The sequence below is a fragment of the Schistosoma haematobium genome, chromosome 7, assembly GCF_000699445.3.
Source record: "Schistosoma haematobium chromosome 7, whole genome shotgun sequence".
In the NCBI taxonomy this organism is placed as follows: Eukaryota; Metazoa; Platyhelminthes; class Trematoda; order Strigeidida; family Schistosomatidae; genus Schistosoma; species Schistosoma haematobium.
This window is the reverse complement of record NC_067202.1, coordinates 638,252-656,178: the sequence shown is the minus strand read 5'-3', so window position 1 is coordinate 656,178 and position 17,927 is coordinate 638,252. Positions and strand designations below refer to the sequence as shown.

At 35.7% G+C, this 17,927-nt stretch overlaps 1 protein-coding gene across 1 annotated transcript in view; it reads left to right on the top strand.

The window, feature by feature from the left end:
• The window catches only part of HMCN1_1 (Hemicentin-1), a 62,683-nt gene that overhangs the window by 6,959 nt on the left and 37,797 nt on the right, over positions 1-17,927 (top strand). The window contains exons 2-4 of the mRNA XM_051217752.1: positions 7,930-8,212; positions 13,433-13,581; positions 16,337-16,599. Coding sequence (XP_051064176.1) covers positions 7,930-8,212; positions 13,433-13,581; positions 16,337-16,599 — 695 coding nt within the window. The remainder of the gene's footprint in view (positions 1-7,929; positions 8,213-13,432; positions 13,582-16,336; positions 16,600-17,927) is intronic.

The following is a 17,927-nucleotide window of genomic DNA, read 5'->3' as shown; positions in this document are numbered from 1 at the left end:
TTCACCAGTGGGCCGTCCTTACGAGAATAATCGTTTTTTTAGTCATTATATTCAATTTTATGCATGTTGATTCATTTGGTAAATAGTTCTTGATAAAGTCATATGAACAATAGTTCATTTTTAAATACATTTATTCGATGTTTTTCAGTCATCCTTCGTATATTAGGCACGAGCTCCTCTGTTTCGACGTTTCTTAATGAAGTTTTTATCCTGTTGATATTGTCTGTTGCTAGATTATGGTTAGTATAGTTGGAAATATGCTGTTCATGAATCGACGTTTAAGAAATCAGTGACTCCAGCTATCAGAGTAGTCTACAAATCGATGAAAAACTGGGAAACGTTTTATGATAAACTAAAAGTTTAACGGTGAGACTACAATTTATGGACGAACCAATCAAGTATAAGATAACATGTCTCGGAATTCGGCGCGAACTTCATTCATCCATTTGATTAAAGAACGTTTTGGGATTTTAGCCGATGGTAGTTCGTGATAAAAATCTAATTCTTAACCCTAACAATCAGCTGTAAATCACATTCCTTATTCTCGCCACAGTTTTAAACTTACTAACTTACGCCTCTTACTCCTCGTGAAGGAGCATAGGTCGCTCACCAGGATTCTCCATCCAACCCTGTCATGTGCAACCCGTTCCAGGTCCTTCCAGTTGCTATTCATCCTTTTAATATCTGATTCTATTTCCAGACGTAATGTGTTCTTTGGACTTACACTTTCCCACTTCCCTTCAGGATTCCAAGTTAGCACTTGTCTCGTGATACAGTTTGGTGGTTTGCGTAATGTATACCCTATACACTTCTATTGTCTTTTCCTGATTTCCTCTTCAGACGGAAACTGGTTAGTTCTCCCCCACAGTAGTCTGTTCCTGATGGTAGCCGGCCAATGGATGTTGAGTATCTTGCGTAGACAGCTATTTATAAATACTTGCACCTTCTTGATGATGGTTGTTGTAGTTCTCCAAGTTTCAGCTCCGTACAGTAGAACTGCCTTGACATTAGTAATGAAGATTCTCACTTTGATATTGGTTGAGAGTTGTTTTGAGTTCCATATGTTCTTCAATTGTAGGAATGCGGCCCTTGCTTTGCCAATCCTCGCCTTTACGTCTGCATCTGAACCTCCTTGTTCATCGATGATGCTTCCCAAGTATGCGAAGGATTCTAAATCTTCCAGAGTTTCGCCATTAAGAGTGGTTGGATTGCTGTTCTCCGTTTTGAATTTGAGGACCTTGGTTTTCTCCTTGTGTATGTTGAGGCCTACTGATGCAGAGGCTGCTGCTACACGAGTTGTCTTCATCTGCATTTTTTATTGTGTATGGGATAGGAGGCCTGGGTCATCTGAAAAGTCTAAATCGCCTAATTGGTTCTAAGCTGTCCATTGTATTCCATGTTTTCCCCCAGATATCGTGGTCTTCATAATCCAGTCGAGCACTATAAAAAAGAGGAAGGGAGAGAGTAGACAGCCTTGTCTGACTACGATCCTCACTTGGAATGTGTCTGTCAGCTATCCTCCATGCACAACCTTGCACTGTAGTCCGTCATATGAGTTCGGAATAATGTTGACAATCTTCTCAGGAACTCCGTAGTATCGAAGAAGTTTCCATAATGTCCTCCTATCTACACTGTCAAATGCCTTTTCATAATCAATGAAGTTGATGTATAGTGACGAGTTCCTTTCAACTGATTGTTCAACGATGATCCGTAGTGTCGCAATTTGGTCTGTGCACAGTTTTATAACTCTCATTTATCCCTAGCAAGTTGGTGGACCACTTTAATGGTCTTCCATAAATAATAGTCTCATCAGTGAAATTTTAAGTACGCTAAACGAGGAATATTACAAAAGTTGAGTAAAACAAACAACTATTAAAGAGAATTGTTAAGATATTTCATGGCTTGGGAATTTCAAAGCTTTATTTCTGACAAATTAACCTGATTTTGTAGCTTGAAACTCTATTGCGTCTGATAAGGTTAGACAATTACAGGATTACTTACTGTGAATGCTTTCATATAAGCGTATCTTAACCATCATCAAGCAAATAGATTAGAATGAGGTTGAGTATTGATATATTTGATTATCAAATCACAATGAAAGATATTTATTGGCTTGTTTGGTATGTTTTCTGATCCTGTAGCCAATATAGTTTTAAATATAAAAGCAGGGGAATGAAAATGTCCAACTGTTTATTATGATAAAACCTGGTGAGAATATTACCAATATTGTATATAATTATCGATTGCAATCGCGGACGAGACCGACAGGTCTTGAGTTCGAATCTTGTGAGCAGGACCGTAGATGCGCATTGCTGATGAGTCACACACTGGGACGAAACAACCTTTCAATTCTTCCACGTTTTCCATAGTGTTATAGCTTTAATTGATTTATAAATTGAACAACTAAACTTCTAATTGATAAGATAAGTTTCATACATATATTCATGGTAATTAATATTCATAGTATTCTATCAATACATCATTATAATCCATCAGTTAGTATTAAATCTATTCATACCCAAAGCATATTTGCCTAATTTTAGGCAATAGAATCATTTTTCAGTTAATACAAAGAAAAATTAATTAGATTTTAGATGTTTTCGATGTCAATACTTTAGATACATAATTCTAATACACAAAGGAATTGAATCTTTGACTAAAAATGAATAATGCTTCAACTCAATCTGAATTTTTGCCGTAAATAACTGTCATTCCTATGGTAGAGGAAGAATATGTATTTGTTAAATCTCAGTGAGTGAATGAATGAATGAATGAAGTAGATCCAACGTTTGGTTTGTCAATCTGAACCAAGGTATTTCAAGGAAATTTAATCAAATGTCTAAATTATTGAATATTAATGGGTATATGGTTCTCTAGTTTATTGTTTACTGAATAGGTTGCTGATAAAATGTAGAATCTTTTGGTAGTATTGGGCAATAAGGCAAGAATGTTTGAGATGCGTTGTTGTTGTTTCAAGACTGGCCTGAGTCAACGCCTGAACTAAGAGTAGGGAGTGAAGTAGTCGAACTTGTCGGGAACTTATCTTGGAAGTCTGATCAGGCCTAATGGGTTGGCGTCTGATGGATTAATACACGGATTCGGCTTTTGACAACATAAGTCACTTATGGCGAAAGCTATCAATTAAGGAACGAGTATACTGCACAGTAGTTCGTTCTGTCATATTTTACGGCTGCAAAACGTGGCCATTGGGAGTAAAAGATACTCGAAAGCTATTAGTATTTAACCACAGATATATTAGAAATATTGCTCGCATCTCCTGGGATCACCAGGTAAGTAATAGCGAGGTTAGATGCAGGGTATTAGGGAATGATAGTAAATCGTTTGATGATGATGTGAATCTTCATCGAATGAGATGTTTGGTTCACGAGTTACGTATCTTTGAACACCGATTACGAAGACGCGCAATGTTGTCTAGTGTTATGGATGGTTGAGGAAAAGTTAGTGGCGGTCAAACCAAAACGTGGTATCAGTGCTTGAAGTCACTGACTTGTAGTCTGGACCATGTTGGGCGATGCGGACTACTCGGTTGGGGTCCGTGTGACTATCGTAATCAATGGTTGGAGATTCTGTGTGACATGGTTCAGAATCGATCACAATCGTGTAGGTGTATACACTCTGTGTGTTCCCTTAAAGTGTGAGATTAAAATAGCTTTATATGTTAATTTCTAAGAACTGATTCTTCATTTCTGTACTATGTCCTTATATGTAATCTTTCATACTTATATTACCACCATTGAATTAACTACTTCTATGAAGCCGGTGCTCATCTTGTTGAGCTCATGAGATATGGTAACTTGAACAGATGCATATATGTTCGTGATTCTACGTTGTAGCTGATTGACTGACTGACTGAATAGGTCATCTAATCAATGCTTTAAATCCACTACGATAAATATTGTTAACGTTGATTGGCTGACCTATTTAGTATACAATGAACCGGAGAACCATGTACTTATTTATATTCGATAATTTTGATGTTTGATGATATTTCCTAGAAAAAGCAAGAATCAGATTGCCAGGCGAAACGTTAGGTTTAACTGAAATTTATTCGCTGAGCTCTTTCAAATACATTTAATGTCTCACCTCAACTTGGCGCGTAAACACTGTGAAAGTACTCGATCAAATTTAGACGAAAGTTCTTACAAAGTATCATCGTATGTAATGGATGAAATTTTCTAAAGATGCCACATTCACTCATATATGAGATCTCTTGACAACTTCTACTGAACATTGTAGGTTTGCTGTTTGAACTATTTTGGAAAACCAATGTAAACATTTAGACATTTATCATTACATAATATTTTCTCATAGTTGAATTCATGAGGAGGAATCCCATATTAGGACGAAACAACCGTCTGATATTTATAAGTTTTCACTGGTAGACGAGCTTCGATCACACAGGCAAGGTAATTGGCGTCCGTTATGAGTTAAAAACATCATTTGGCTCTGTAGATAGAGAGATTCTGTGGTAGTGTTTGTCATTCAAAGGTGTACCTCAGAAGTACATAAATCTTGTAAAGGCTCTTTACTTTAACACTACCAGTCGAATAAGAGCTTATGGCCAACTGTTATCTGACTCCACAACCTCAAGCGCTGTCCGTCAATTCTGTACATTTTTTGTTCAACTTCTTTATAGACATACTTCTGAAAATAACTTCCTCATCAACTGAATTTTCATGAATTGATCTCTTACCAGAAGGTATATTTATCGATTCAGAATAAGCAGATGATATTGAATCTCTTTTGGTAACATTGAGAAATGTTTAAGATCAACTTGTGAGAATACATTCTTCACAAATCTTCATACTTATTATATACTACTTTAATAAGTAATACTTCAATCTATCTATTCCCATCACAACTTCTGTTATTATAATTTCACGATTATAATTATATATATATTCTTATTAATAATCTTTAAACTATTAGTTAATCTATTTGTTACAACATATTGTATTGAATTTGATTTCAACCTGACACTAATGTTCATATTTCCTAGTTTATTGAATAGATCCAAATCAAGTCCTAATTGAATATGAATCTCATGAGATTTAATGAACTACTTGTTATGGACAATATATGTATATTGGCAATAATAAACTCTTAGTACTTGATAACCTTTTGATTAATTCAGTAGAACATCTTAATATAAATATATGTATATGTAGATATATATATATATATATATATATATATATATATATATATATATATATATATATATGTTTATAACTTAATTTATTATGAACAGTTGTGTACTAACTAAATTAGATAGAATATGACCTGAGATAAGATTGAATCACTGATGGAATTGTTTCCAATATGGGAACAATTGGATTTAAAAAAAAAAAAAAGCAAAAACGGTTTGTAGAATTGTTATCAGCAGTTCAAGATCCAAGGAACTTATTATTGGGAAATTTTATTTATTTGAATATATAAATGCTATTGACCAGGTCGCAATGTGTCCACTAGTCTAGCTTACTCGACATTGTGTGTACTATGCTGAGATTAAATGGTAGTTGAACGTAGTCAACAAGGAAACTCTGGACAAAGGTTTTGTGCTAATTGGCACTCGTCAGCAAGGTATACCTGTAATCTTGAGGGAACTGGTGCTCCCTGACGAATTCTATCAAGGTTCGATAGCATTCGATCTGCACTAAGAAGGACTTGACACATATGACACTAATCAGCACCCGGTGGTCAATCAGTTGATCGCGGCCCGGATAGCTCAGTAGTAACTTTTCTGATTGTGAAGCTGGGTGAAACGGGATCGAATCTGTCAGGGAGCACTCGTTCCCTCTAGAGTACAGGTACACTTTGCTGACGAGTTCCAAACAGCACGAAACACGGGTTCAAGGTTTCCTGTTGACTACCTTCAATCACGATCCAATCTCAACACATGAGCCATGCAAGTTACTTGATTTGTTTATGGGTTATGATACTGCTAGGGTGCCCAGAACGAAGCAGGTAGTTTTGTTAAGTGGCCACACTCGGAGCTTCCGATTTAAAGTTCCAATCCACAAGGCAGTGGAGAAATGTGAGATGCAGTCGTATGGCAGGCGGTGACCAACGAATGGTTCATACGCCATTTGTTCCCTCAGGATTGTGGATTCCATGTGTACCACTGGTTTCGAATCAGGGCTTTCCAACTCCTCTAGGTGGATCCTCCTTATCCACCAACCCGGTTAAAGAACCCGACATTCTCTCTCCAACTTTTAAACAACACTCGTGTTGAGAGAAGGCAGTGAGTAGGAAATACATGCGAGTCACTGTATACCCGTGGCCATGTATGAGCATTTTGGGAAAAATTAGTTGACATTTGAAACAGCTTATTAAATCAAATGGTTTATGTTTTTCACAAATACTCTGTTAAACTCACAATTTGTTCATCATTTGAGAGGTTTCAGTTTCAAAGTTGTCGAAATAATATCAAGCACATCTACTGATAGATAGCTGGTATGAACTATAATTAAATGGAAGTGAAAGTTCAACTAGTGTTTCTTATTGTATTCAATTACATGAAGTAGTAACATGTTTGAGATACTTTTGTTAAGCGTTTATTTCTATTTCCTGAATTTACTAAAATTAGTTTCTTTTGGAAATTCTGGCTTATTATATTCACCTGATAACTAGTATTACAAACATCATGGTTTATAGAGCAAACCGGATTGAACTATTTGTAGTAAGTACAATTTTTTTGGTCTAGAATTCAGGCATTCACGTGCGAGACCGGTAGGCCCTGGGTTCGAATCTTGAGGGGAGGGATCGTGGATGCGCACTGACGCTGAGGAGTCACACAATACGACGAAACGGCAATCCAGTGCTTTCAGGTGTTCCAAACAGTCATATACTAGAATCCTATCTATCGAAATTCCTTTTGTCTAGTCTATTGGCTATCTATCATCACACAAATGTTATAATTTATATCATATTCACCATGCCAACTTAAACGTTTATAAATGCAAAGAAATCCGTCTGTATTTTATTGTTTCATAGTAGTAAACACTTAGAACCTTGCCAGAGAAAATGTTTTTTAGGAATGAATTTAGGTCATTGAATTTGTCGCGATTTTCAATCATAATCAATCAACGATGATCCATGTGGATCATCATGTTTAACTGTAACTGTAGGACAAGTCATTAAAAACTCATTTGACAGATAGAACTTCGACCTAAACTAGACAAACTTTTTCGGTTTCTAACGTTGTCTATTTTTGACAGCAGTCAACAACACACAAAAAAGTACGTTTCTTAAGCAAAATCATAATACTGTAATTGTATGACAAAATGAAATACCTTATACATATCAATTAGTATACTGCTTGTTCTGATCTATTTCTTTACTTGAGTCGATATGCAGTATTGAATGTTTTTATGCCATAGATTTCACCATACTTCACGTTCACATTTGATTGAGATCATAAACCAATTGATGTTAGACCACTATTGAAAACCTGGAAGCACTGGACGGCCGTTTCGTGTGCATATTAGTGACTAGCTTCATGGGGGGGATTCTCGGAGTTCTAGTGAGAAGTCGTTACCTGTGGAGTTAGTCCGTGTCAAGTAGAGACTGGTATCCACCTTTGTACGATGGAAGATGGTCACGCGATTTCGTGGATTGGTTGAAATTATATATTTACATCGTTGGGTACCGACTCAGTGGTCTACGTGTTAACGTTCGCACGCGAGACTGAAGACCTTGGGTTCGAATCCCGTAAGTGGGATCATGGATGCCCACTGCTGAAGAGTCCCATACCAGAACGAAACGGCCATCCAGTGTTTCCAGCTTTTCAATGATGATCTAACATCAATCAGTTCATGACCTCAATCAAAAACCTATTATTCTCTATAACCCTATACTGAAAATTAAACATGATTTCTACTTTTTCTATTCAACTATTTATTCAAGATGCTGATAAACTAGTTCAATCTTCATTATCAACATCATACATTATGAAAAATGCACAATATTCTACTTATAATCATACAGTTACACAAGGTGAACAAATCACATTACATTGTATACCAGATCTTAATACAAATTTCATTATATGGTACTTTACACCAATGATTATAATGAGAGATAATCATTTCAAAGGATTATCAATATCTAATCGAAATGATTCATCTATTAATGAAACTATTATGGAAACTATTGAACTAGCAGTTTGTAAACCTAATGTAACATGCAAGTAAGTCAGTTATGTAAAGTATATTCTTTATCATTAGATTTTGTAGTTAACATTATTAAATGACTATAGGGAAACAACTCTTTAATGATAGTACAGTAGTATTGTGGTGTGGGTTACTTATATCTACACAAGTAATATATTAACGGTGGTCAGGCATAGAATGTATTTCCGTAGAAGGTCGATAAAGAAAGAACAGGAACGGAACGCCATTGGTATGACAATGCATGAACAATGAAATCTGAGATAATGGATTGATATTTGCAAAACAGGAACAGTCAAGTTTAATATGATGGATTGATATTTTGGAAATTAACGACTTACTATATAGTTCTCAGATTTTGATGAAATACTCTGCAATTTTGTGCTGAAATACATTCGATTGTCCCCACTGGTGTTCTTGTTCACTACAGTATCAGGATCTAGCGTTTGTAGGAAGATCTGTAATTACTGGATTTGATTTAGAAGAAGGTTATGAATAGTCTATGACCTTACTTGTTTAGTACATTTTGTAATACATTGATTATGTACATGAAATCAGCTTATGATACACTAAAGTTAAGATGTATGTTACTTAAACATTTATAGTTATTATTGATTTTTTTAAAAAAACGTTTAATTGTCAATAAGGTAAACAATGGTACATTGATGAATGTATGCATATGTCTGATTGGATAATTATTCATTTGACCAATCAAATTAACTACCTTCAACAAGATTATCAAAAATTAATTCACTTGAAACACTAAACAGGAAAAATGTATTATTAAAACAGTGGCTAGCAGTGGAATCCAGTTTGACGAGCGTTTCGTCCTATTTGGGACTCGTCAGTTGGATGTACGTAGCCACTATTCATCCTTGCTTAAAAAGCTTGTGAATTAAGGTAATATCAAGGCAATCTGCACAGGATGCATATATGCCAATAAGAGACTGATCAGTTACAGTCCTAAATAATAATGGAAAGATACAAATAAAACAAAACTAAGTGAATTAAACTTCACCCCATTGCAAAAGCAAGTGGCTATCAGGACTCAGTAGATAAGTGGATAACGCAATGGCGTTTGAAGAGAACGGTACTGAGGTCGTGTGCCAGAGTGATCATCAACTCTGAGATGCAGGTACATCTAGCTGACAAGTCCCAAATAGGACTAAACGCCATCTTTGTTTAAAAAGCTTGTGAATTAAGGCTATATCGAGGCAACCCGCACAGGATGCACATATGCCAACATGAGACTGATCAATTGCAGTCCTAAATAACAATAGGAAGATATACATAAAATAACACTAAGTGATTTAGGTACATGGTTCTTCTGTTAAGTGAATTCTGAATAGGTCAGCCAACCAACGTTAACAATGTTTTAAGTAGTATGTAAAAGATTTGTGGTGTGAAATGAAAAGTGTGTAATGATAACTCATTGTGTGTTTATAGGTAAGTGATGTGAGAAGCAATTTCACTGGTCGGTAGGTTTTAAAAGAAACATACAATTTTCTTATGTGATATGAATCAGATATGTCACAAAATGCATAAAATGAAGATTATTAAGCAAGGTAAAGGAATGAATTCCAAGAAGAAGAATGTATTTGTAACTGAATGTTTGTGTTATTTTATATTGTTCAAGTCAATTGTTTAGCCGGTAGGTTCTGGGTTCGAATCCCACGAGGCGGTATCGTATGTGCGCACTGCTATGGAGTTCCACAATAGGACGAAACAGCCGTTCAGTGCTTCCAAGTTTTAAATGGTGGTCTAACATCAAGCGATTTAATAAACAACTAGATATTTTTGCAACCAATGTTCTGATAGAGATGTGACCCAACAATTGCTGATAAGACAGATTATCAAATATAATGGTTTATTCAAAATGTGTACGATTTGCACAAGACTACAAGTTCTGGATTCAAACTCATTACTGAAGAGTCTCAAACGTGAAAATACATGACAGGTTCAGTGCCTGCTGATCATTAACCATAGTCTAGCCAATATAAGATAGTGATTAAATCTACGAAAATCGTACAATCTCCATGAATACCCTCATGTTGTTAAAATTTGTGGATAGATGGTTGGATTAATTTGTTATTATAGTATCCAGTGAAAAGCTTAAAATGCTTTGGTTTTTAAATCAGTTTAACGATTTAGTAGTGTCCAAAGGCTACTGAAGTGGCGAAAACACAGATAACTTTGGACAAAAGCGAAGTTAAACATTTGAACATGAATCTATTCATTTATTTGAGTTCATATGTAGGATAAGTATAAAGTATTTTTGAAAATGCTTTCAAATTAAAACAAAATTTCTAAGAAGATAGTATAGTCTTTAAGGTAGCAGATAAAATAATTTACGAAAACGCTGAATGATAGTACTCTAGGGCTCGAACTAACTATCTTTTGCTTCAAACTTCATCACCTTATCCACTTAGCTATTAGGACTCAGTAGCTAAGCGGATAACACGATGGCGTTTGAAGTGAACAGGTACATACAGCTAAATAGTCCTAAACAGGACGAAACGAGCGTCCTAGGTTCCACTGCTAGCCACTATTTATCTTTGCTTAGAATGCTTGTGAATTAAGGCAATATCGAGGCAACCCTCATGGGATGTACATATTTCAATAAGAGATTGATCAATTGTAGTCCTAAACATCAATAGGAAGATTCAAACAATCAATACGAAAATTAATTGGTCTTATACAATCTTTTGTCTCATTGTCAAGTTTGATTAAAGCAAGAACTATGAACTTGGTATTGCTTAAAAACCTAAACTAGTAAATTCATTCGGTGTTATTTGCTTGTATTTCCCCATTGATGTTTAAAACTGCAATTGATCGATTTCTTATTGATATATGTGTATACTGTGCGTATTACTTCGCTATTGCCTTAATTCCCAAGCCTGCTAAGCAAAAATGTACAGTGACTGACAATGGAATCCATGACAAGCGTTTCGTCCGATTTGAAACTCGTCAACTGATTAATTACAGTCTTAAACATCAATAGAATGATCCAAATAAACACTATCAAGTGAATATATTTAGAATGTTTTATTTTGTTTCGCAATACGAAATAAAACTTTGGATTGTCACTTTTTACATCTCAGTATACATATATATATATATATTGCATTTCATTTATTTCAGAACGTTATACAAATATATACACTCCACTTCACTCTAACCTACTCCACTCCACCCCACTCAACTTCACTACAATCCACTGTACTCTACTACATCTTACTCCACTTCATTTCACTCTACTGATTCATTGGCTTTCTATTTATCATATCAAAGTTTTATTTGAATCGAGACAAATTAATTTTATTAATTCTAAAGTAGGAAATGAATTATGTTTGAATAATTCCCTTATTTTTTTTTTGCTTAATGAATAAATTATTCCATTCGATGAAGTAGATTTTTTAAAGATTCATATTCAGTATAGAAACTATGATGTTTTGTTTCTAAGTGAAAGTGTGGAAATATATTCGATCTATTAAAAATATACAATAAAGTATACAGTATTATGGTAGAATACTATTTTTTAGTGATGAATGAATATCACTTCATACTATGGGTATATTTGTTATTGAATAGTGACAAATGCTTCCAGGTTTTCCATAGTGGTCTAGCTTCAATTGACTCATGATCTCAACTGTTGAAATTACTACAATCTCCACAAAACCCCTTCTGATACTAATCAACATATGCTCACTAGTGACTGGCTTCAAGAGATATATCATGGAGTTCTAGTGAGAAACAGTGACCAATGGAGTTCAACCGGGTCAGTTATGAGGTGCTAACTTACTGATGACAATGGCAAATGTGTCTCTCAATTTCGTGGATTAGTTGAAGTTAGACAATAACACCGTTGGATGCCGGCCAGCTCAGTGGTCTAGTTGGTTAAGCGCCTGGCGCGAGACCGAGTTCGAATCCCACTAGTGTGATGGTGGATGTGCACTGTCACTGAGGAGTCTCACAATAGGGTAGAACGACGATCTAGTGCTTCCAAGTTTTCAATGATGGTCTATCATCAATCAGTTGATAATCTCACTCAAAAACGCAATAATCACCACAACCCTATACTGTCAAATGCTTTGGTATATTAGGGATTCAAGCCTGATAGAAGCACGCGTATATTCTTATCTCATTTTAGACCTGAAATTCCTTTTTAATTTTTCATAGTCAGTAGTCAATTGATTTTACTCTCTTCTAATTTCACGCGTATACAGCTACTCGCATGGAAGTCCTACCCCATGCCTTCTCGCAACACAGGTGTCATTTACGAAATCGAGAAGATGAAAAGCAAATGTCCAGTGCTCTATCCGAGTTGTTAGACACCAAGAGTCTACCTGGGGCAGTTGGAAAACCCCCAGTGTAAAGCAATCGTGAACATCGGTTACAAGAATCCTGAGGGAAAAAAGGCGTATGTACAAACTGTTGGTCACCGTCTGCCATGGGACCTCATCTCCTGACGTCGCTCCACTGTCTTGTGGTTTCTACCATTAGGTCGAAGGCTCCAGGTATTATCATAACACATACACAAATCAAGTGACTTTTGTGGCGCATATGTTATCTATCAGTACAGATCTCAAATTGGGATAAGTGAATCAGTTACTTACTTACGCTTGTTAACCATCGTGAAGGAGCATAGGCCGCCCAAAAGCATTCTCCATCCAACACTGTTCTGGGAAATCCTTTCCAGTTGCTATTCATCCTTTTCATATATGCTTCCGATTCCCGACGAAGTGTACTCTTCCGACTTCCTTTTTTCGATAAATCGATAAATTATATGATCTTTTATTTAAGTTGGAAACAAAAATAGTTTTGATGTGAATATGGGAAAGAACAAGTGAGGACAACCAAATATATTTCTATGCAACATTACAGAATTTCTTTGTAAAATCTGAGAATCATACAATAAATACTGCATTTGCGAAATGTCAATCAGTTGTCTCAGGCTTCATTGTTCTTACTTTCCCACGCCAATTATTCTCGTTTCTCTTATCTTAACCTTTTATCACCGGGTATTTCACTTTCGATCAGTGATACATACTACTTATATCTATCAATATCAGTAGTACACAAAACAGTGTTCGATATACCATGATCTATTGAAGTTATTCAATCGTAATTGCATGAACAAATCTTCTTACATTGAAATTCAGTAATTAAACATTCCATGTGAAGACTTCATCTTACATTTAGTTAAATGATCTTTTCTTTTTCTTTCCATTTATAATTAGAGAACAAATTCATTTGATTGATATACAAGTACATTCAAATGGAATTTTAACAATAATTAATGTTCAATCATATCATAGTGGTAATTATCAATGTGCAATGTTAGCTGGTGTTAATACAGTAACAATGAATAGATATTTAATTGTTCAAAGTAAGTCAATGATGTAATAATCAACAAAAACTAACTGATATATCTAAGATGTTTTTCATAGGTTTTGCCATGGTATTCATATAGATCAACTGTATAAACAATCCTTTGAACATATAAATATTAGTACAAAGGAGCACCGAATACATATACGTCACACAAATCACTTGGTTTGTGGGTGGACTATGATACTTCCCGGGTGCCCAGACCGAATTAGGTGGCTTTCTTGGGGAGCCACACCCGGAGCCTTGGACCTAAGTGTCTGATTCACATGACAGTGGAACAACGTCAGGAGATGCAGTCCTTTGATAGATGGTTATCAACGTTTCATTCTTTCACCATTTGTTCCTTCAGGATCCTAGAGCCCTTGTGCACCAATGGTTTGTAATTCGGGTTTTCCAACTCCCTTATGTGGACTCTCCATGTCCACCAACCCGATTAAAGGGCCAGATATTCACTTTTTCTCTTCTCAATTTCGTAAATGACACACGTGTTGCGAGAAGGCAGTGAGTAGGACTTCCGTTGGAGTGGTTGTATACGCGTGGTCATGTGAGAGAATTTGGAGAGGGAGAGATAAATTTCCCCAGCCTCGTTCTTACCACGGCTTTCTGAGCTATTATGAAAAAAGTTCAGAAGCTCGTTTCATAAATAATTTTACTATTTCTTTAAAAGTAGATACATTTTAAAACAAGCAAACAAACAATAGACATCATAAAAAATGAACAATTAACTTAAACGAAGTATCTTTGTTTCCACCTTAAATGAAGACAAAAGTAGAAATGAAATTGAGTTTATTTTTATTTCTAAGTAGTATTGTCTCAATCGCTGTCTTCAACTTTGTTAGATGTTCGATTTTTTCAACAGTTTAGGTAACTTATTCATCCAACAATCCCTTAGAAATGCAGTGTGACTTTAAGCTAGGTATACATGTGTGTACCCGATCAAATAATCAATAAACAACTAATACCTGGGGTACACTATTTGTATTGATCATTCTTATACTAATGGTAATCAGCTTGTTCAAGAAGAAACTGGGGTTAAATATGCACTAAGCGGCTGAAAAAACGGCATAACGAACGTTTAGTGCAACTTTCGTTCCAGATATTGACAAGGTCAAAAACGCATCTCAGAGGACAGCTTGAAATCAGATAGATAATTTGATCTTTACATATAACTTAGCTCTTCTATCCAATACACAACAACAAATATAGCTGAAATCAGCCAGTGTGACAGTAGCCTCTGCTTCAATAAGCCTCAAAATACACAAATGAAAAAGCATGATCCCAAAATACAATATGGAAAACACCAACCCAATCACACTTGATGGAGAAGTTCTAGAAGATGTGTAAAACCTGGTCAAAATCGTTGAAAAATAAGGAGGATTTGATGTGAATCTGAATGAACTTATTACCAATGCAACAGCAGCATTCCTACAACCGAAGAATCTATGTCACTCAAAACAAATGTCTGTCAGTCAACATCAAAGTCAATATTTTGAATACAAACGTAAGCTCTGAACTGAAACTTCGAGAACTCCCACAACCATCAGCAAAAATGTACAGGTATTTATAGACAGTTTTCAACACACGATACTAAACATCCGTTGTCAAGACACCATCAGCAACACCTTATTGTGTGAGAGAACAAATTGGTTTTCAAATAATTAAGAGATAAGCAAAATCCACTCGAGTTGGATGGGACGGACACCAGACGCATACGATGCGGAAATCATCAAATTACAACACAAAAGCACGTCTACGCTCGAAATTCTGAAGTCAGAAAGAAAAGAGGCAAACCAGATCACACCCTGTCCTGAACATTTAAGGTAGACATCAAGAATAAACGAATGAAACGCGCGATGGGAAAGATCGACAGAGAGAGAGAGAGAGAAAATTGGAGATTTCTGGCCGGTCCCCTATTCGTCATAAGGATTAACAAGCATAAGAACTAAAATAACAATCACAACAATCAGTTTTGGAATGTTATAAAATTTCATCTCAACCTACTAAGGGGTAATATATAAACGCTGGTAAACATATAAAGATGGATAGTGGCTAGTAGTGGAGTCCAGGACACGCATTTCGTTTTGTTCGGAACTCGTGAGCCGGATGTACTTGGATCTCAGCGTTGATGTTTACTCTAGGATTCGAATTTATAACCTTTCGCTTCAAGCGCGACCGAGTTATCTATTTAGCTGCTTGGTCCTGATAGCCAACTGCTTATGCAACAAGGTGAAGTTTAAATTCATTTGATCTTGTTTGTTTGAATCTTCCTATTGATGTTTGGGACTGCAATCCATCAGTTTGTTATTGGCATATGTGCATACTATGGGTAGTGCCTCGTTGTTGCCATAATTCGCAAGCATAATATGCAAAGACGGATGACGCGATGGCGTTTGAAGCGAACGGTACTGAGTTCGAGTGCCGGAGTGAACATCACCACTGAGATGCAGGTACATCCAGCTGACGAGTCCCGAACAGGACGAAACGAGCGTCCTGGATTCCGCTGCTAGCCACTATCCATCCTTGCCTACAAAAAGCTTGTGAATTAAGGCAATATCGAGGCATACGCACGGTATGCACATATGCCAATAAGAGACTGATCAATTGCAGTCTTAAACCTCAATGGGATGATTCAAACAAACAATACCAAGTGAATTTGTCTGGTAAATATTATTGAAAAGAACTCTCTTTTTTTACAAGTCTCTAGTAATTTTTTCAAGGAGATAATCACATTTGTTGACATTTGACATTTTTAGCTCCTCCGGCTAAACCTTCTATTACAGTTAACATACAAATGACTGATGAAAAATTATATGAATTAAGTAAAGAATCAAATAAAGAACCATATTTTATTGAAGGTGAATATCTTAATTTATTATGTCAAAGTGAAAAAGGATTACCTTCACCTCAAATATTTTGGTCATTTCTTCCAATACAAAATACAACTATAACTTCAATGAAATTGGAAACATTACATGATATAAATTTCAATATAAAAGACTCATTAAAGACAATTGAAGTAAGTAACCTATTTACATGTAATTTACTTTTCAACAATCTATAATATTATAAGCAGAGATGGATAGATGCTAGCAGTGGAATCCAGAATACACGTTTCATCCTATTTTGGACTCGTCAGATGGGCGTACCAGCATCCCAGAGTTGATGTTCACTCTGGAGTTTGAGTCCATCACCGTGCACTTCAAACTACACCGCATTGTCAACTCAGCTACTGAGTCTCGAGCTGTACATCAATCCTGGGATGCAGGTACATCCAGCCGACCAGTCCCAAATAGGACGAAACGTGCATCCTTGGTCCCACTGCTAGCCTCCATCCATCTGTGCTTAGAATGCTTGTGAATTAAGGCAATATTTAGGCAATCCGCACAGTATGCACATATACCAATAACATACTGATCAATTGCAATCCTAAACAACAATAGAACGATACAAGTAGACAATACCAAATACATCAATAACATTTTTCTTTGTGTTTTGAGATGTTTACAGTCAAACAAAAATTTTATCATAATTTTGTTGATCGTCATCTTTTCACCAGATTCATTTATATTTCCTCCTTGATAAACCTGTAAAATTTTAATATGACTCGGTGACACTATACTTTAGGGACGACTATTGAACGACACCTTAGTAACTTTAAGAATGTCCGTCTACTTATTAGAGCTAAATGAGAGTTACAAACTAGTGTGAGAATTTAGAATTATGAATAACAGTCGATAGTTATGGTAAGGAATTAGATTTATGGTTTTCGTCATGAACTGACATCAGTTAAAGTACCAAAGTACCAAGATCTGTTTCCCTAGATCTGATTTACTCATCCATAAATTATAGTCTTACCTATCACTCTGTATCTCTATATGGGAATTTATTTCAGCCTCATTTCATTTGATGTTATCAATATTTAGTCAGTAATAGATTAAGTTTACTGATAATCAAAGATAGAAAGACACGGTAAAGTTTTAATATCGTAAAACTTTTGGTAGTTCTATTAATTAAACTAAACTGAATTTATAATCACAGGGTGATTTTGTGGGCATTATAGTAATTTAATAGTTGAATACATGAGTCGATTAAAGCTAGACCACCATGTAAAACGTAGAAGAAATGAATGGCCGTTTCATCCTATTATGGGACTACTCAGCAATGTGCATCCACGATCCCACTTGCGCGCTCGCTTAACCTCTAGACCACTGAGCCGGCGTCTAATGGTGTTAATATCTAACTTCAAACAATCCACGAAATTGCGTCACTCGCGCGCTGGAATTTCTTGGATATTGGTGAGTAGTCGTAATCAGTGGGTTTCAATAATTTTGTGTTGGAAACAAT